The sequence below is a fragment of the Heterocephalus glaber genome, unplaced genomic scaffold (assembly GCF_053883595.1).
Source record: "Heterocephalus glaber isolate CG9 unplaced genomic scaffold, H.glaber_assembly_v1.0 deba00001442, whole genome shotgun sequence".
Classification (NCBI taxonomy): Eukaryota; Metazoa; Chordata; class Mammalia; order Rodentia; family Bathyergidae; genus Heterocephalus; species Heterocephalus glaber.
This window is the reverse complement of record NW_028258296.1, coordinates 56,347,307-56,368,389: the sequence shown is the minus strand read 5'-3', so window position 1 is coordinate 56,368,389 and position 21,083 is coordinate 56,347,307. Positions and strand designations below refer to the sequence as shown.

Below are 21,083 nucleotides of genomic sequence, written 5' to 3'. Positions count from 1 at the left end.
TTTCAGAATTAATGCAATCCTAATAAAAATACTAGTAGCATTCCTTGCAGAACTAGAGAAAGCAATCCTAAAATTCATTTGGAACCAGAAGAGACCCAGAATAGCAAAAGCAATTCTAGGCAATAAGAACAAGGCAGGGAACATCACATCCCAGACTTCAAGTTACACTACAAAGCTACAGTGATAAAAAGTTTGGCACTGGCAATAAAAATAGACTCGTGGGTCAGTGGAACAGAACACAGGATGCAGAAACAACTCCAGGCACACTTAGCTATCTTATTTTTGATAAAGGTGCCAAATCTCTTCGCTGAAGGAAAGACAGCCTCTTTTACAAATGGTGCTGGGAAAACTGGGTTTCCACATCCTGAGATTGAACCTAGACCCGTATCTCTTACCACACACTAAACTAAAGTAAAAATGGGTCAGAGATCTAAACATTAGAACAGAAACAATCTGTTGGAAGATAAAATAGGTAAAACACTTGAAGGTGTAGGTGTAGGTAAAGACTTCCTGAAAGGAACCTCAGGTGTACAAGAAATAATCCCAAGAAACAGCAATGGGATCTCATCAAATTAAAATGTTCCGCACAGCAAACTACCAATAGAGTGGGAAAACCACCAGCTTACAGAAGGGGAAAAAGTTTTTGCCAGCTACTCCTCAGACAGAGGACTATTATCAAGGATATATAAAGACTTCAAAAAAATTTAGATCCCCCAAAGTTAAAGACTCTATAAGAAAATGGGCATCTGAAATGAGCAGACAAGAAGTACAAATGGTCAATAAACAGATCAAAAAATGTTCAGCATTGGTGGCCAGTGGGGAGTGCAAATGAAAACAACACTGAGATTCCATCTCACCCAGAGAGAATGCTGTCATCAAGAAATCAATCGATAACAGATCCTGGAGGGGCTGTGGGGAAAAAGGAGCCCTTCTTCATTGTTGGTGGAGTGCAGACTGCTACAATCATTAGAGAAATCAGTGTGGAGATTCCTCAAAAACTAAGAATAGAAATCCCATTGGACCCAACTATTCCCCTTCTAGGCATCTTCCCAAAAGAGTTAAAGACATCATACCATGGTGATATATATGCACATTCATGTTTATAGCAGCACAGTTCATAATAGCTAAATCTTGGAAGCAGCCTATATGTCCATCAACATATGAATGGATAAAGAAGATGTATTTATACATGATGGAGTACTACTGTGTCATGAAGAAAGATAAACTTGAGTCATTTGTAGGAAAATGGATGCACCTTGAAGTAAAAGTGAAGTAAATCAGACACACAAGATTAAATATGCATAGTTTCTCATATATGAGAAACTCAGTGTATGAAGACAGATAATAAGAAAAAAGAGAGAGGAAAAAAGTTATAATCCAGCATGGACAATGTATCTAAAAGTATACCTTGATTTAGTATACAGTAATTGTCTTTGGCCTATTAGCCTGGTTGTTAATCTGTATGTATGATAATTAACTTTATAGGGACTTATAAATAAAGGAATCTGATGGCTGACAGAAAAAAAGGAGGGTACAGGGGAAGGGGAAAAAAGGATGAAACATGGTGTGTTATGTACATGTACCAATTCCTCACAATGAATGTAATTATGTACTGCAAACATGTACTAATAAAAATTTAAAAAGAAAAGCAGATGCTTTTTGATGAAGAAAATATATAATGACACACAGTGGCGAGCTTACGGGGAGGGGCAAGTTCTTAGATCATTGGTAATTTTTTAGATTGTCAGCCCTTAGGAAGCTGAGACAGTTTGACCTCTGCTTGGCTACCTATGAGAAGAGTTTAGAAACAGAAGATCAGGGTTTAAATTTCAGATTATTAATTCAGTGCAATTTTCCCCTTAACTTGGATTTTCAGTTCCTACTACTTTTCCCCACATTTCCTATGTTCCATCCGGGTTTGACTTGTCCCTTTCCCTGATCATGTTTCCTAAGTGCGGTATTCTTTCTTCCATTATTCTCACCCTTGAAATTCAGCTCAGAAGGGTCCTTTTTTAAAGTAAAACAATGTGGAACATTCTCCATTCCTCATGTAACATGTGTTAAATACTTTCAAGTGTCCAGTATGTGCAAGGTAGTTGAGATATATTCTTTTTTCTCTCAGCCACTCTGTTAAGGTTCAGTGAACTTAAATAGGATTTGAACCTGCTGCAATTTGGTTTCAGAGTATGGCTCTTAACAATTATGTTACAAGTTATTATCTGTATGCAGGCTTGCACAACTGCTCATGTTATGAGGAAAAGCTAAGGGCACTGTATAAACGATCATGTTATGAAAGAGAAGTTGAGGTGCAGTGAGAATGAGGAGAGAAACCTTTTTCAGATCTAGAGAGCACAGAGGTCTTTGAGGAGGTTCAGTGCAAGACAGGAGGAGGAAGAGGAGAGGATTTTTGCAGGACAAATATCTTCTTACCCAAGGGCCTAAGGGAAGAGAGAGCTTGACACATTGGAGAACCCTAATAGCACTTAGGAAGTGGTGCAAGTGCAGTGGGAAGTTGGTTGGATAGACAGGAAGCAGAGTGTGGGGAGCCTTTCTTGACCATGGTAAGGAGTTTACATGATATTCCCAGTTCCCTGGAAAGCTGGTAAAGGATTCTAATCAGACTCTGGTTTTTAATAGCGTACTGGTTGTCAGATACTGAATGGATTGGAATGTGGCCAGTGACCAGTTAAGGACATTACCATAGTTCAAGGGAGAGGTGATGGTGACCTGGACCACAGTGGCAGCAGTGGAGAGAGAGAGGTGGATGGATTTAAGACACAGTTTAAAAGAGGAATCACAGATCCAATCCACACTCTCTGTCTTTTTGTAGCTTGATTTTTTCCTTTAAAAGTGAACTCTGATTGTAGTGTAAAGAACAAGTCAGAGATGGGGAGAGATTGAGAGCTAAGATATCAGTTAGAGAATTTCCCTTTCAGAGGACCAAAGACTGAGTGAAAGTATGAGGACCTGAATTGGGATAATGGCAATAAAAGACACAAAAGAATAGACTTGAGAGCTATTTCAGGGATATAAACAACCATGAGGACTGGCTGGGTGGTGGGCAAAGAGAGAAGCACGGAGGAACAGTGAGAAGCTGGAAGTGACTGAAATCTCTGGGCCTGGAGGGATTGTGATGCCACCACTGACTTGGGGAACATAGAAGAGAGGTAGCAAGTTTTGTGAAGGAAGATGTTGAATATTCATATTTGGATACATTGAATGTTAGAAGGCCTGATTTTAAGGAGCTTTGCACACAGTCGGAAGTACATTCACTGATTGATTTAGGAAAAAGTCTTCCATTTATTCAACAGATATTGAGTGCCAGGTACTCTTCAGATGCTTGAACAAAATAAAGCAAACCAAATTCCCTACCCTTGTGTTGTAGTAGGCAAGACAGTCAAAAAACATGATAGCTATGAGGGGTAGGGGAGAGAAAAGAAGGGAATGGAATTAATATGAGAAAATGAAAAAATGGAAACAAAATCTTTGTAAATAGGGATGGAGGGGTTGAAGGGAGGGGAGGGGAGGGGAAGGGGGAAAAATAAGAACCAAGAGAGATTATGTAAAGGTGCAAATTTCCAATGATGAATGTCGTCATATTGTATATATAAATTGTACCAATAAAAAAACCATGGTAACTATATAAATTATAAATAAATATATATATTTGGGGGGGGTACTAGGAATCGAACTCAGGACCTTGTGCTTGCCAGGCAGGCAGAGTGCTGCTGAGCTACATCCTCTGGCCCATAAATATATTATAAGGTGTTGAGTGCTGTGGAAAATATAAGAAGAATGATGGTGCATTATGGTTTTCAGTAGGGCATTCAAGGTAGGACTTAGTAAGAATGAGACATTTGAGCAAATTCCTGAAGCTGATAAGAAGTTGTCAGAGTGGGTATATTGGTGAAAGGGCCTTATAGTCAGTGGAGAGGCCCTAAGGTGGAAGCCAATTTAGGATATTCTAAGAACAGGGTGGGGGATTTAGCTCAGTGGCACAGCGCCTGCCTGGAAAGTTTGAGGTCCTGAGTTCGATCCCCAGTACCAAAAAAAAAAAAGACATTCTAGGAAGTTTGTTCCTCACACTTGAGGTTGGTACTGTCCTTATCACCTGCATTTTCATAGATAAAGAAATTGAAGACTGTTGCATGGTGGTGCACACCTGTAATCCCAACACTCAGGAGGCTGAGGCAGAAGGATTGCTGAGAGTTCGAGTTTGAGGCCAGTCTGGGCTACATAGTGAGTTCAAGGCCAACCTGAACTACATAGTGAGACCCTGTCAGGAAAAAAAAAATTAAATTGAAGCACTGAGAAAAGGCTAGAACAGCAGGCAATGTCATAGAAAGCCTTGACTCTCAGGCTGAAGAGCATCACCCTCTTCTGTAGGCATGATGAGCCATAACTGAAAGATCTTTTTTTCCTTGTCTAAACATTTTTTTATAGCAAAACTATCGAAGGCTGAGCCTGAAGAAGGGCCCTTTGCCTCCTCCCTACTCCCTTTCTCCTCCATAGACAAATATTGTAGACCCTGGGTGGCACAGCCCCAGGAGACAGTTACACCATGCACCCTTCCCTGTTCCCTTCCTGCGCATGGCCCAATCTCAAAATAATCACGCTTGTTCTGCCTAGGCCGCATAGGCCATGTAGCACTAGTTGCCCCGCCTTCTCCTCCTGTTTGCCTTCCACTATAAATAAAGAGCACGTGGGACGCTAGGCAGCCTTTAGCTCCTGACAAGCTATGGTTCTACCTGGTCCCAACTTTCAAGAATAGTCCTTGTTTCTTCATTTTTTTCTTCAACTCTCACCGGTCTCCCCAGCTTCGGACCCTATGCTGTGTGGGTTGTGGCACAAAACATTTATTGGTACATTTTAGGCATACCTAATGATAACACTCATCATAGGGAATTTGCCCCTGTACATGATACTTCCTGCCTCTTTTTTCCCATTTCCTCTCACCCCTCAAGCCCCCTTCCCCTCACTATGTACAAAAGCTTTGCGCCTATTTTTCCTTCTTGTCCCTTCCTTCCTTTCTACTGTCTTCCCTTGTTCCCCTTCCCATATGAATGTTTTCTTCATATTTCCCAATATCTGTTATACATTTTAGTCCTTATTGCCACTTTCGGTTTCTCATACCGGAGAAACAATACGGTATTTAAACATGTGTGTCTGATTTATTCACTTAAGAGTATGGTCTCAAGGTGCATCCATTTGGCTATAAATGCCTGGAGCTCATCCTTCTTTATGGCAGAGTAGTACTCCATTGTATAAAAAGCCTACATCTTCTTTATCCATTCGTCCATAATCTAAAGATTTGATCATGGAACAAAATAAGTGATCAGAACTTCTTTGAAAAATGAATCTCATGGCATATTTTTAGAATGGATTGAAGATGGGATAGTAGGTGATGGGAATTAAGCTGATGGCAGATGAACTAGCAGAAAAAATGTGAACAGTTAAGCAGTATGTAAATAATTTGACTGAAAGCTACAGAAAAATCCATTATGACAGTTCTATCACTTAGGATTCTTTCTTTTCTTTTGTTTTTTTTGGTGCTGGGGATTGAACTCAGGACCTTGTGCTTGCGAGGCAGGCGCCGAACCACTGAGCTAAATCCCTGGCCCTTAGGCTTCTTTTTTTAGTAGAGTAAGTGATATTTAAATGTGTGGGCAATGTGGTTCTCTTTGATAAGCTGATAACAGCTGTCAACTCTTTCTTTAGAAAAATGCAGATACTCACAGTGGCACATAGAATTTCAGGTTGTTTAGGACACCCCAGAGTGCACCTAGGTTCAGAACCTCTGGATCTCAGAATTAGGAGACCTGGGCTTGGATCCTGCTGAGCTCTGCTGCGTACTAGCTGTGACTCTGGGCAAGTCCCTTTCCTTCTCTTAGATTTGTTTCCTGTATCTGTAAAAGGAGGCTTTAGTTTTAGGTTACTAGATTTCTAAGGCCCTTTGAGTTCTGAGACTCTCCCCTCATGGACATTACTTAGGAAATAGATAATAATAAAAAAATTGAATTTCGGATAGAAGTATTATGAAGAAAATTCAAAGAAAAATGATTGAAGTGTGTATTAGTATTTACCTACTGATGTTTTTTGTTTGTTTTATTTTTGGTGATGGAATCCAGGGGCTCATCTATGCTAGGCAAGTGCTCTGTCACCGAGCTACATAACTTTGCTTTTGCTTACTAGGTTTTGCTAGTGTAGTTAGAGTGGTCTTTGTTTCTTTTCCCAATTTCTCTATACCTGAGTGCATAATTTGCTTTTTGCTTTGTGTCCTGACAGGAAAAAATTGGGACGTGAGTGCTGCCCTCAGTGACTTTGAACAGCTACGTCAAGTCCATGCTGGGTGCCTGCCCCTGGCCTTTAGTGAAGGGAGCAGTGGCTCCCAAACCCCTGAAAAGGGCTGTTCTGATAGGGAGTGTGCTCGCCCTTCCCGACCCAGCTTGCAGCGGCAAGATGACATCATTCAAGGTACAGGGCTGGGTGACGAGGATGAGGGATGCTTGTGAATACTGCAGAGTAGGAAGGGCGGGGACTGCTGAATAGAGCCAGAAAGTCTAGTGATTCTTCCCCTTATCCCAGCCAAGCCCAGATGAGATGGCTAAGGTCTGTACACACCGGAGTCCCTTACCGTCTCTGCGTCCTGAGTGTTAGCCTTATAAAGGTCTCCTTCAGATATGTGAAAGAAATAGAGCCAAGAGGATAACAGTCTAATTGATGGCATTAGGTTCATATAAAAGTAGAATTAAAAGGGTCAGTGCCATCTCCTGTTTTGGAAAGTGATAATTTGTTAATATTTGCCAGTATCCACCAAAATTTAAAAATCCATATATAGTCTTTGAACAGTTTCATTTCTAGGGATTTATCATACATGTATATGTGAATATATCTGTAAATAAGTAAATACATAAATACGTATACGATGTAATCATTTTATAATAACTAAACTTGAAAACATCTTTTAATGCCCATTAGTAAAGAAGTGATTAAATAAGTAGCCATCCTTATTGTGGAATAATCTGCAGCCTTTATAAGGAATTAGGTAGAACTTAATGTGTTGTTTTGGAAAGCTCTCGAACCCTTATTCAGAAAGGTAAGATACAATATGTATAATATGTTTTTGTTTGCCTTTTAAAAAGTGTATGGGCTTTCTATAAGCAAAAAGTTTCTAGGAAGATATAAAAGATTGTCTTGGGAGAAAGGATGAGGAATTTTGAGTTTGGAAGGAAACTTCTTTATAAAGTCTTTTATACCTTTTGATAGCATTTTGATTTTTGATCATGACACATGATACTTTTGAGATACCTAAAAAATGTTTTAGAATGACATCACTACAGAATCAACTTTAGACAACTTGATTTATTTAATGTATCATCTCTGGCAGATACTAGCTTGAGAATGGCCAGCCAACATTTGAACTCTTGCCTCCTTAATAGCATCCTTATATAACTCAAGGCATGCAAATACATTATAATACTGTAGCAAATTATGCCCACTGTGAAAAAGCAGCTGGAAAATTGCAAGTGCAACACACTCAAAATAAATGATTGGAGAACTATCTAAGGTTTTAAGCATGTTATGAATTAACTGTCCCTATAATTTTCTGATAAATATGAGTATCAAGAAAAGTTGTTGTAAATAATATAAATAGATGTCATTGACTTAGGAAAAAGTTCCTGTGTGTGGAAGATATGCCATTAATTTTCTTTTCTATAAGAGAAATCCTTTCTGCATTCTCTAAGACCCTAACTATTATCAGAGATTATTTGACTAAATCTAGCTGAATGAAACCCATTTCCCTTATTCCTTCCTCCCACCAAACAATAACCAAGTTGTAAATGAGTGAGTTCCTTTCGTGGTGGAAAATGGAAGTATAAGAAAACAGAGCCATAGGAAGAGGAAGGCCAGGCAGATTCCAAACAAGGGTAGAAAGAGGAATGTATATTTGGTGCTAATTTAAGTGCCTGCAAGAATGCCACTTTCGCCAGGCATGGTGGCACACACTTGTAATCCCAGCACTCGGGAGGCTGAGGCAGGAGGATCGCTGCAAGTTTGAGGCCAACCTGGGCTACATAGTGAAATCCTATCTCAAAAAAGAAAAGAAAACCGGTTTGAAGTGTTTGGTGCAGTTTTTCTCTGGTGGGAAACTCTGTCAGGAGGCAGTCTTCACCACATCAGTGCAGAGTTCTCTGGTGGGCTGTGTATGTTCTAAGTGACTCCGTTTCTCATTGCAGAAAAACGTCTGTCTAGGGGCATCTCCCACGCCAGCTCCAGCATTGTCTCCCTGGCCCGGTCCCAGGTCTCCTCCAGTGGTGGGGGTGGGGGGAGCAATGAGCACCCCCTGGAAATGCCCATCTGTGCTTTCCAGCTTCCAGATCTCACCGTGTACAGCGAAGACTTCCGCAGCTTCATAGAGAGAGACCTCATTGAACAGTCCATGTTGGTTGCCTTGGAGCAGGCAGGTCAGTAAGTGTTTCTTGCCAGTGTTCCTTCCTCTGCTGTCCACCTTGAGTGGCCTTGATCAGTACCTTCCAGTGTAAGTGTGCGTCTGATTGTGCTCATAGACAGGAGTTAGCCAGATAAATGTGGACCGAGGGGGGTGCTTTTTGAAGTTACAAAAAAGATACCTATTAAATACTTTCCTTTGGAAACTTTCTGTTTGATAGAAGGGAAACCAGATGTACAATATAAAAGGTTTAGGAATAAATACCTAAAAATGAATCAATCAAAAAAAACCCTACAACTAAGTATGACTGACTCAGGAGTGCCCCTGCCAGTAGAGAGGGGCAGTGCTATCTTTGATGTAGTGAAAGTCATATATAGTCATACAAACCTTTTTCCCTTAGTTTACTGACCTTCACAATCACATTTGCCTTAAGTTATTGTTAGAGTGAGTTATAGGGTAGGATAGCTGGGAATTCTGGGAAAAGTTTAGGTATTTCAAGATTCTCATGGGAAAAAGATGGGAGATGGGGGCATGGAGAGGAGCTTTTTCATTCCATACCCATCTATATTATATGCACATATTTATAATTTTTTAAAAGTTAGCAAGTTAGCTGGGCTAGTGAATGTAGGCTGGTATTTCTTTCTAGTTGTTCAAACAATTTTTGTGTGTGTGTGATATTGGGATTTAGATACCCATAGGTCTTTGGACTGAGCTGTATCCCCAACCTTTTTTGTATTTTTGAATGAAACAAGCAAAAGCAGTTGGCAAAGTTTATTTGAAAAGGTAAAAATGAAGAGTGAGGGAGAAACTGACTCTGCAGAGCAAGCTTGGGCCAAGTAAAAAAGGAAAAAACAAGATAAAAGAACACCCTGGAGAAGGCAGCACGGGCTACCGTGAGGAAAGTCATGATAGCATTTTTTTTTTTTTTTCTTTGAGAAAGGGTCTGAGTCACTAAACAGCCTAGGTTGAGCTCGAACTTGGATTCTTCTATCTTAGCCTCCCAGAATTTTGGGATTACAGGCATGTGCCACTTGCCTGGCTTCAAGATTTTTTAGCATTGTTTGTAAAATATTTTTCTCCTGTAAATAACAAATTGGCAATTGACTACTAAATTGAGACTCATTTTCTTGGTTTATGTATTTGTCTTTAAAGCCATACCACACACATGCTGACATGCCTACTGTCATACACAATGCAGGATACATGCCTTGCATTGTTTTGTTTTACTTATGGTGCATTATTTATGCTGAGTTTTGTTGCTGCAGTATTTACTGGTTTTCTGACCAAAGAGAAGGACCAAGGTCAGACCAAGTGGTCTTTGCAGTATTGACACTGAGTCAGATCATTCTTTTGTTGTACATGCTGCTTTGTGTGTGGTGTTATATTTAGAAGGTTCCCTGTACTCATTAGATGCTAGTAGCATCTCCCCGTCCGTTGTGGCAAGCAAACATCTCCACATGATACCTCAGGTACCCATGGAATAAAATTGTCCCTGCTTTTTCTTTTCAGTGGTACTGGGAATTAGACCCTGGGCCTTCATACTGAGCTACATCCACCTCCCTCTTTTGAGTCAGGATCTCTCTGAATTGCCCAGACTGGGCTCAGATTTACTATCTTCCTGTCTCAGCCTCCCAGAATGCTGGGATTACAGGCATATACCACCATGCCTGGGTCTCTGCTTAAGACCTACTTATCTATAAACAGTTGTGATTACCAAATTCTAACTAAATACTGTATAATGAGAAGGATATAAAACTTTATAGAGCGATAGTTTTATTCTGGGTAGTCTTCCTGGAGGAGGCTAATTGTCTCCTTTTCCTCCACTCATATTTCTTTAGGGCGTTTGAATTGGTGGGTTAGTGTGGACCCCACCTGTCAGAGACTTCTTCCTTTGGCAACTACTGGAGATGGGAACTGCCTCCTGCATGCAGCTTCTCTTGGTGAGTCTTGAAAATGACCCTCCATTCTCCTATAGAAAGGAAGAAATTGAATCAAATCTCATGCATAGGACTTGGTCCAACCAACTTGATCCTAGGCAAAAGTGATGGTACAGAACCATCCTGGGCAGAAGTGGTGCTTCACAGCAAGGCTGTGCTGGTGAGTATGCATGCATATGCACGTGTACATGTATGTGTGTATGTGTGTGTGTGTGTTGGCACAGGAAGAGATAGGAGAGAGCCCTGCCCTTTCAGGCTTGTGCAGAGGAGAGCACAGGGTTCAGCTTAGGCCCTGCTCTGTGAGATGACCCTTAGGAGTAAAGCAGCAATAAGCAAAAGATATATAGCTCTGTGTGTGTGTGATTCTACTTAATAGTTATTCTTTTGGTGTGTAAAAAAGAAGTTTTTAGTAGTCCTTTTTGACACTTAAATTGCTAAGCCTATTTACAACTCAATATATTACTTGCCCTTAGCTTTAAAAAAGGTCCCTATTTTCTACCCAACCTTCAAGCGTTGATGCTGATTGCTGTGCATCAGATCAGTCTTACCTGCTGTTATGTATTTTTAAAAATTATTATTGTTGGGGCTGGGGATTTAGCTCAGTGGTTCTGCCAACTGCCTTGCAAGCGCAAGGTCCTGAGTTCGATCCCCGGTACCAAAAAAAAAAATTATTATTAATTAATTAATTTTTCGGTACCAGGGATCGAACTCAGGACCTTGTGATTGCAAGGCAGGCGCGGTGCCACTGAGCTAAATCCCCCACCCTTGCCCTGTATTTTAATTTGTTGGACTTGCTGTAGTAATGGGGCTTCCTGTCAAGTGTTGGTGGGATGTTTATCCCCACTTTCAAGTTCTCAGTTTCTGTGCCTCCAGGGTAGAAATGTCTTTTCTTCATAAGTACTTCTTCCCTAAATCATAGCCAGAGTGTCCTGGAGTCTGGGCTTAGCCTGGTTTTTTTCTTCCTAGGGTCCATGTGTCATAATAAGTGAGGGCCTGGTGGTGTAGCTCAGTGGTGGAGCACTTACCTAGCTTGTGTGAGGTTTGATCACCAGCCCTGTGAAAACAGATGAAAACTACCCTCAAACTTAAGTGGGTTGAGTCACTGTAAGGTATTTTACACCGTGCTTTCTTGCCACAGGGATGTGGGGTTTCCATGATCGGGACTTGGCACTGAGGAAATCATTGTATGCACTGATGGAAAAGGGAATGGAGAAAGAAGCATTGAAAAGGCGCTGGAGGTGGCAGCAAACACAGCAGAACAAAGAGGTAGGAGAGTGCAAGTGGGAGCACATTGTTTGCTAGTTAACCTGTTGCTGAAGTTACCCAGTGGTGAACAGACAGAAGTATCTCCAGGCGCCTAAGGTCAGTGCTGTTGCCCTTGCAATCCTGAAGTTATGATAGCTACAAACGCCACAGGGCGAGTACCTTCTGATGTAGTCATGAGAGCTGGCAGGGAGCCCACACCTGGAGAGGGGTTAGTGAATACTGTGCTTTGCATTCGCTAGAAACTCAATAGTGGCAGTATTTTGCAAAATGAGATATGATAATTCATTAGGACTTTTGTATTTTGCTTTTTGCTTATAATAAGGCTAGATTGGTTTTTAAGGATTTAAGTTTTATGCTTATAGAACTGTAAATGCTTTATTTTTTGATATATGACATTGTTTTTCATTTACTGTTTCAGGTTGATTAGAATTTTTAAAAGTATACCCATTAAATTGAGTTTGGATGTTATTACACAGGGATTTGGCAAGTGATGAGGTTACATTTATATAAGAAAATAAACTGGCTGTGATAGCACGTGCCTTTCATCCCAGCACTCAGAGGCTGATGCAGGAGTTTGGCAAGTCTGAGCCCAGCTTGGGCAATTTAGTGGACCTTGTCTCAAAATAAAAATGAGAGGGCTGGGGATTTAGCTCAGTGGTTCCGCTGCCTGCCTTGCAAGTGCAAGGACCTGAGTTCAATCCCTGGTACCAAAAAATAAAAAATAAAAAAAATATAAAAATGAGAAAAGGCTGGGGGAACAGCTCGGTGTGAAGGCCCTGGATTCAGTCTTCAATGCTGGGAAGGAAGGAAGGGAGGGCAAAAGGGAAGGTGAAAAGAAGGAAAAAAGGACGAAAAGAAGGTAATATTTGTACATCCCGTCTCCTTAACAGGAGTTGGACAAACTGTGACCATTTTCATTAAAGAAATTTTATTGGAACAGCTGAACTCACTTGTTTATGTTTACAAATGTGTAGCTGCTTTCTTTTTCCAGGAGCAGAGTAATGATGTATGGTCTGCAGAGCCTAAAGTATTTACAGTCTAGCTCTCTATAGGAAAAAGTTGGCTGATCCCTTCCCCTTAATAGTGGTATTATGCACTTACATGAAGAAATCGGCCTCCTGTTTCCTTGTCTGCTCGTTCTCTACCTGTCATCCATGTTTATCCCTCTGCTTTCTGTGTATATCTGGTTTTTGCCATGCTTTGGTGTGTTTATGGGAATGCTTTGGAGTTAGTGTGGGAATATCTTTTCAGATACTTTCCTTTTTGTTCATTTTTCTTTATTTCTCCTTTTATTGCTCCATCGTAACTGGCAGTAATACAGATCTAAGAATTTTTGGTGGGTATGGTTGCACATGCCTATAATCCCAGTATTCTGGGAGGCTGAGGCAGGAAGAACATAAGTTCAAGCCCAGCCGTGGCAAATTAACAACTTATTGAGACTACTCTTAAAATTTATTTTAAAAAAAACCCCAAAACCTGAGGATGTAGCTCAACATGAACGACCTGGGTTTAATCCCCAGTGCTGAAAACAAAAAAAGATTAGTTATTTAGAATTTTATGGCTTGAAGATTTAAAATATGTAAATAGGAATGTATTATGTTTATTTCTCCAAAAACAAATATTCCAGTTATTAAAAGTAGGATGATATTTAGATCATATCCTTCCTTGATCATCTAATTTGCCCTAGAAATATATTAACAGGGACAAGGGCATATTAATATTAATAAGTGACATTTTTTATTAACACGAAAGGGTAGGCTGGACCTTGGGGTAATCTTTTTTGGGGGGGGTAATCTTCTTTTGCTGAGCTAGAGCCAACCTAGAAAGGAACTCAGTCAGTAGTTGGCCTTTGACCTCTTCACTGTTGAATTTACACCATACTGTAATCTTAGATTTGACCATTCCAAGGACAAGAAAAGGTCAAACCAGAGCATGCCAGCTAATGAGTGGAAATGATAGCAACAATCAGAAAGTATCTGATTCCATTTACTAAATCTATTATAGTGACTATTTTAAAAATATGATTAGATTAGATTATAATATTATCTAGCCAGGAGACAGAAATACTTAAGTTCTATCCTGGATCAGCTGCCCTTCCCTCCAGTTTATATGCATGCATAGAGAATAGTAGCTAGTGAAAGAACGATCATTTTACTCCTTTTGCTCAGCGCGGTGAAGGTTCTATACTACTGATGTGCCCTACACAATCGTCTTTGTTTAGATTTTCTCCCACTTGGGAGTAGGAACGGGAAGAGGAGGATGATGACTGAGGAGCTTTAGTTTCCTAATACCGAACACCAAACTAAATTATTTTTTATATCCCAGACCTCCTTGTTTTGAGTTAAAATTGATGATAAAGCCCAGTATTAAATAAGGCTAGAAGTGTATGCCACCTAGTGGTTACGGGTATGAAAACATGAGTCAGAACTAGGTGAGAGTCGGATCCTCTGGTGTTGTGTATATTGGAGCAATCAGAGCTTCCTCCCTATATGCAACCTGTGTGTTGTTCTTTTATTTTTAATTGAAATAATATCTGTGGTAGCATTTTACAAGTTGAAAATAGCTATGTCTTCTTAAATTATTATTAAAGTAAAATATTAAAGTATGTTCACAGTAACTCTTTAAATCCTATTATCTGTTCCTGATGCCCCGTATGTTTCCAGTAAGAGTCCTTCCACTCTTGTCAATGTGTGCTTAAGCAGTGCACACTCAATTTTAATACTAATGTAAGCCAAGTAAAAATTAGTAGGGTAAACTTGTCTCTCAAAGCCGGGTGTGGTAGCACATACCTGTAATCCCAGCACTTAAGAGACTAAGACAGGAAAATTCTATGAGTTCAAGGTCAGCATGGGCTACATAGTGAGACCCTGTCTAAAAAACAAAATGAAACAAAATAAAACAACAGCAACAACAAAAACCCAGAATAAAATAAACGCAAAAAGCAACTTGTCTCTCAAATCATCATATACATCCTAAAGCCAGTACAGTATTTTTAAATCATTTGTTACCACTACACACTCTCCTTTAATAAAAATTACAGTTTTAAGCTAGGTGTGGTGGTAACATGCTTATAAGCCCAGCACTTTGGGAGGCTAATGCAGGAGGATCGCAGGTTCAAGTCTGATCTGGGCAACTTGGACTCTGTCTCAAAAATAAAAGGGGTTGGGAATGTCCAGAAATGATAGAGCACCCCAGGGTTTAATCCCCAGTATCACAAAAAAAAAAAACCCAAAAATTAAAGTTTACTTAGCCTGTATTTATTGATTACTGATCATATAGGAGGCACTGGGCATATTGCTAAAACTTGGTCCTGGCTCCCAAGAGAAAAATAGTAGATGGATCTGTAAATAAATAATTGCAATACAATGTAATAGCTGTGACTTCTAGTTTAGAAGTCTAAGTAGCAGCTGGAGAGGCAGGGCACAAAGGAAGGAGTAAGGGAGATTTAGGAAAGACCTCATAGGGGAGTAATAGTTGAGTTTTGTCCTGAAAGTTAAGAAATTGCTTATCAGGTAGCTAACGAGAAGCAGAGCTTGAGTCTGGCGCCTTAGACCACTTGGCCATCCTGACACCCAGGTGGCTAATGAGTGGGTTGCTCCAGACAGAAGGCATTTAGACAAAAGCTCAGAGCTCTAAAAATCACATTTCAGGAACTACTGGTAATTCAGAGATACTAGACCAGAAAGTGGGCTTTGTAAGGAGTCTGAGCTATGTCTAATGGGCAGTGATGATTCTTTTGTTGTTGTTGTATGAGATAGGGTCTTGCTGTATACTTCAGGCTGACCTTGAACTCACTATGTAGCCCAGCCTGGCCTTGAACTCGTGGAGATCCTTTTGCCTCAGCCTCCCAAGTGGTAGGATTACAGGTGTGTGCCACCATGCGTGGCACAGTGATGATTCTTAAAGAAAGGAGTTTTTAGGAAGAAAGCATCAGAGTTTAATTAAAAAATTTTCTTAGTAAACAAATTTTTTTTCTTGTACATTGTAGGAAATGGATCGGAAGAGCACATAACTGGAGGTAGTAAAACCAGTTAAGGTGCATTGAAGTAGTTTACATTTAGTAGCTGTTGACTGAAGGGATCTAGATGTGAGGTGGGTAAAAGAAAGATAACTCCTTGGTTTCTTGTTTGGCCGTTTGAGTGGTAGTGCTACTCACTCATAAAGGTAGGAATATAGATAGAATAATGAGATTTTAGAAGAGACAGTAGTTCCATTTCAACTATATATAGAGTTTTGGGTAGCCATGGGTAGGTAGCAATATTCATTAGGCTGCTGTATATGTGAGCATAGAAATTAAGAGGAAGTGTGGACTAGAGAGGGGATTTTAAAGTCATAAGCATGTAGATGGTGGTGGATGAAATTATGGCAGTTGAAGAGATCACCCAGAGGGCAGCAAGGCTGAACTCATGGCTCACCCCCAATTTGGGGGGAGCAGCAAGAGTTCAGAGAAATAAGAGAAGGTAGCATTGTGGAAGCTAAAGGAGAAAAATGTTTAAGGAGGAAAATAAACCACACGAGGGCTAAGAAAGATGAGAACTAAAGAGTACACTAAATTTGGCAATTTTGTTTATTGTTGTCCTTTGGCAGAATCAGGTAGGTGAAGTATGGGTGGGGCGTGGGGGAATAGGATGCAAGGCAGAAGCTGAAGCCAGGTTGCAGTGACCCAAAAAAGAATAGAAGATGGAGTATGAGAAAGCTCATGGGCTATTCTCTTATGGATCTCAACTATGAAAGAGAGGAGAGATTCAACTTCATACCACAGTTGTAAATCAAGTGCTCACAGTGAGTGAGTTGGAGTGTGTGTTGCCTCTTAGAACCTGGCCTCTGATTGCTTGATGTCCCTGGCATGTCTTTCACAGTCAGGACTGGTATACACAGAGGAAGAATGGCAGAAGGAATGGAATGAGCTGATCAAGCTTGCCTCAAGTGAGCCGCGAATGCATCTTGGTACCAATGGAGCCAATGGAGGAGGGTGAGTAAGGCTAAGTCAGGAAGCCTCAAATAGTTTTTTTTAGAGGCCTCACTGGACTGAGATCCCGCAGAGAAAGGGCTCTGTGGTAAGGGGATGTTAGAAGAAAAGAGGAGCCATGGCTCGGGCACAGAAATGTGTAACAGCGCAGCCTGTCCTAGGGACTTTGGGCAGTTGTGTGTTGCCAGGCTAGAGGAAGAAGTACAAATTGATAGCTGAGGCTGGGCTGTCCACATTGTGTGTGCCATGCTGAGGTTTCTCTTGTACCATGGAATGTGTGGACATTTAAAAGACAGTCGGGAAAACATGAACAATGTCTACATGTTTGGTTTTTTAGAGATAGAAACTGAAATGAATGAAATAATATAATATTTAGGATTTGCTTCAAAATAATCTAGCAGAGTGGGAGTGGGAAGGGATAAGCAAATAGACCAAAGTATAAGTGAAACAAAATTGGCCACTTATTTATTATTGTTGAAGCTAAGTGATGCACGAGAAGTTAGTGTAATTTTTTTGTTTGTTTCTTTGTTTGGGGATTGAATCTAGGGCCTTGGGCATGCTAGGCTCGTGCTCTACCACTGAGCTCCCCTCAACACTTAATATTCTCTCCTAGTATTCAATGTGTTTAAAATTTTGAAATTTTCCATAGTAGAAAGTTAAAAATTACAACCTCTCCAAACTTTATTATACATAAGAATAATCTGGGAGAACTATTTAAAATGCAGCTTTCTGGACCTCTACCCCAAGAAAGTATAATTGAGTTGGAATGATGTAAGGCCCAGAAATCCCAAGTTTGTAATAAGTACCCAGTGTTGAGTAGCATTGTTTTGAGGTTTAGTTGGGGGAGCTAGGAAGTTTTAAGAACAGGAGTGACAGGAGCAAATTGTGTATTTGAACATGTGACACTGGAGCAGATAATGAGGTGGGAGGAGGGAGAATACAGGCAATTGTAGGAATAATCCAAGCAAGAGGGCCCTGAGTGTGAACAAGGTGATAGATTGGAGATAGGTGAGAAGACAGGTATGAGAGTATGAGAGTCTTTTACAAGTGGGAAGAGTACCAAGAAATGAAGGGAGGGAGCCAGCAGGGAGAGGAAGGAGACCTAGAAAGAGTTAAGGTGTGTTATCTACATGTACCAGTGCCCCACTATGAATCATTATGTGTTGCAAACATGTCCTAATAAAATAAAAATGTTTTAAAAAGAACATTAGGAAATGGAATTGATCAAGCCAGGTTAATTGATGCTAAATGATAAAGAACAGTAAAAGCCAGTCATGGTGATGCAGACCTGTAATCCCAGCACTTGGGAGGCTGAGGCAGGAGAATCACCTTGAGTTCAAGGCCAGCCTGGGCTACATAGTGAGACCCTGTCTCCAAAAAGAGAAAGAAAGAAAAGTAGAACAGTGACTATTTCTCCAGTTTCTCATTAAGCTCCTGGGTAGTGGTGAAAGTCCTTAAGAAAGTGAACATGGGAAGAAGATGTCTTTTGCGTGACACGATAATATGATAATATGATGCGGTTGTGTATTCAGCTGCTGGATAGAGAATTGGGGGAGGTTGTTGAGTGGGATGAACGTTAAGAGATAAAGATTACCTCACGATTCCTAAGACTACTCTAACCCCAGGGCCTTCACATTCTCTTTTCTTAGATTTTTCCCACTGGAGAAATGGAAGTAGAAACAACCACAACAGTGTAAAATAATCAGTTTTGTCAATGGTAGCCTTAAGTAAATTGTGAAACCAGAAAGGGACATTCCTATTTCCTTTTCTTCAGAACTGGTCTTCAGGGCTCTCTTGTTTTGTTTTCTTCCCTCTCTCCCTTCTGCTGTTCCCCTTCCACTCTCATCTGCGCAATCCAGGGTGGAGAGCTCAGAAGAGCCTGTGTATGAGAGCCTGGAAGAGTTCCACGTCTTTGTCCTCGCTCATGTGCTCAAAAGGCCGATAGTTGTGGTGGCGGACACCATGCTGAGGGACTCTGGAGGGGAAGGTCAGTCTGCCAGTCAGTCTCACTGTACCCCAACACCCCCATTTGCAGATCTTTTGGCTAAGCACTGGGAGGAGGGCAGGAAAGTGGGATATTTGGACACTTGGAGGAAAAAGAAAAAGTATGAATTAGAGCAATGCAAAATTCTTAAGAGACTTTCTTCACTTTATAAAGCCATTGGGATTAATTGACAAGGCTTTTTAGGAAAGAATTATTAAACAAGTTGGAATGAAAGGGGGGACTGGGTTGGCAGAGGGAAGTGGAAGGATTGCTCAGAGGTAAGAATGTAGTCTTAGTAATGATCTTGGTTTTCTGCAGCATTTGCCCCTATTCCCTTTGGGGGAATCTATCTGCCCTTGGAGGTCCCCATCAGCCAGTGTCACCGATCCCCTCTGGTGCTCGCCTATGATCAGGCCCACTTTTCTGCACTTGTGTCCATGGAGCAGAAGGAGAATGCCAAGGAACAAGGTGATGGATGCGGTGTCTGTCTTAGCATCATTTCGTCTGCATTGTTTTCACTTGGTGAAAGGAAAACGAGAGCTAATGTAGGAGGAAAGAATTAAGGGCTATGCAAACCCAGGTGATACATGTTAATACTGTTTTACTAGGTTTTCTCTCTCTTTTTTTTGTCTTGTCTGTTTTGGTACCAGGAATTGAACTGAGAGCCTTGTGTTTGCCAGGCAAGCACTGTGCCACTGAGCTATATCCCTGGGCCTGTTTGTTTGCTGAGACAGGGTCTTGCTATGTAGTTCAGGCTGGCCTCCACTTTATGGTGATCCTCCTGCCTCAGCCTCCTGAGTGCTGGGATTACAGGCATGTGAGACCATGCCTGGCTCACCAGGGTTTTCAGTTACACACACAAAAGATCTTGGGGGAAAAACAGCCTATTCTGGAGTAAGGGGCTTATGCATGAAGGTTGTAGAACCTTCCAAATGATGCTTTGCTGCATTTATCTTAGTGACTGAATTCTTTGAATACACGCAACTGGCGAGAACATGATGAAAGTTAGATGGACTGGTGGGGAGTCGCAGAGATTAGTGGCCTACATTGTATGCTGGGTGGTAGGGGAAAATTAGCCTATTGGTTTTTAATGTTGGGGTAATTCATCTGCAAGAATCAAGACGTGCCTATAGTTGGAGACCTGTATACAGTCATAGTGTGTTCAGATGCCCTCCTCTCTCGAAGAGTCACCCTGACGCCATGTTTCTTTTCCTCCCCAGCTGTGATCCCACTTACAGACTCAGAGCATAAGCTGCTGCCCTTGCACTTTGCAGTGGACCCAGGAAAAGGCTGGGAGTGGGGCAAAGATGACAGTGACAATGTCCGATTGGCCAGGTGAGGCAGGCCCAGCCTTTCCACCTCTTGGTAGCTGCGATCTCTTCCACATCCAGCAGCCGCATCTCGGGGATTTTTCCTTAGCTCAGAAGCAACACACTCACATTCCAATTCTAGTTTGTTTGAGAAGACGGTGAGGTGCGAGCCAGGTTGGGCACCAGGACTGTTGCATCTTGTAGCAACTTTGTCTGTCTGTGACAGTTAAGGGAGTACTGGAGTCTCAAGCTTGTGCCTTTCTTATAGTAGGAAGCGTGGTCTTGCTCTCTGATATACCCCAGAATTCCCGCAAATCAGTCATCAGATCAAGAGAATCAAATCACACTTTTTATCTCTGCCGATGTGTGAGGAGTCTTAAATAGTTGACTGAAATAGTTTGCTTTGGGTTTTTCTCTTTCTGGAATTTAGGCAACAAGAAAAATACATTCCTTCTCCTCCCATATTCCCCATCCTGCTCCCCTGTAGCCTGCTTAGCCTCCTCTTGACACCCACCACAGCTTCCCAACGGACAGCATAGGAATATAAAAGTTCTTTCCTTCCCTTGTACCTGGTACTTCCTTCTTTGGGCTTCTGCTCCTTTGGGAGCTGCCTGATTGAGTTTGATTTTAAATTCCAGTTACGGCTTTTTAGAAATTAAGTTTTCACCTAATTATCAAAACCTCCATCTAAATAATACTTACAACAATAGTAATAATAATGGCTACTGTTTAGTATTTCTTACTCTCCAGACACTATTTTATTTTAATCTCCACAACAATGCCACAGGACAGATCCTGTTCTCAGTACCCATTACCAACCCCAGCTGCATTTCTGGGAGGTTGAAATGACTTGGTCATGATCACAAAGCTATAATTCAAACTTAATTGAATCCTAAGCCATGTAGGACTCAATTCTCCTTCCCAACTATGTCACAGTGCTTTTCTTTTAAATATGGTCACTAATTTTTAAATTTTTTTTTCTCCTTTCCATAGTGTAATTCTGTCCCTGGAGGTCAAATTGCATCTGCTGCATAGCTACATGAATGTGAAGTGGATCCCACTGTCCTTTGATGCACAGGTGATGCTGTCTCCCAGCCCTGTCCTCTGTGTCCTCCCATTCAGTGACAGGGACAGCAAAGGGACCTGGTGGTGCTTGTCTTTTAAATCT

The 21,083-nt window shown here is 41.0% G+C and overlaps 1 protein-coding gene across 4 annotated transcripts in view; it reads left to right on the top strand.

The window, feature by feature from the left end:
• Otud7b (OTU deubiquitinase 7B) overlaps window positions 1-21,083 on the top strand; it is a 59,732-nt gene that overhangs the window by 32,345 nt on the left and 6,304 nt on the right. For 3 of the 4 annotated variants that reach the window (XM_004853949.4, XM_021265858.2, XM_087213373.1), the window contains 9 exons: window positions 6,286-6,474; window positions 8,238-8,465; window positions 10,288-10,389; window positions 11,525-11,652; window positions 16,512-16,624; window positions 18,481-18,608; window positions 18,924-19,073; window positions 19,826-19,940; window positions 20,909-20,993. In XM_004853949.4, the coding sequence (XP_004854006.1) occupies window positions 6,286-6,474; window positions 8,238-8,465; window positions 10,288-10,389; window positions 11,525-11,652; window positions 16,512-16,624; window positions 18,481-18,608; window positions 18,924-19,073; window positions 19,826-19,940; window positions 20,909-20,993 (1,238 nt within the window). The remainder of the gene's footprint in view (window positions 1-6,285; window positions 6,475-8,237; window positions 8,466-10,287; window positions 10,390-11,524; window positions 11,653-16,511; window positions 16,625-18,480; window positions 18,609-18,923; window positions 19,074-19,825; window positions 19,941-20,908; window positions 20,994-21,083) is intronic. The other variant, XM_021265860.2, reaches the window with a different exon arrangement.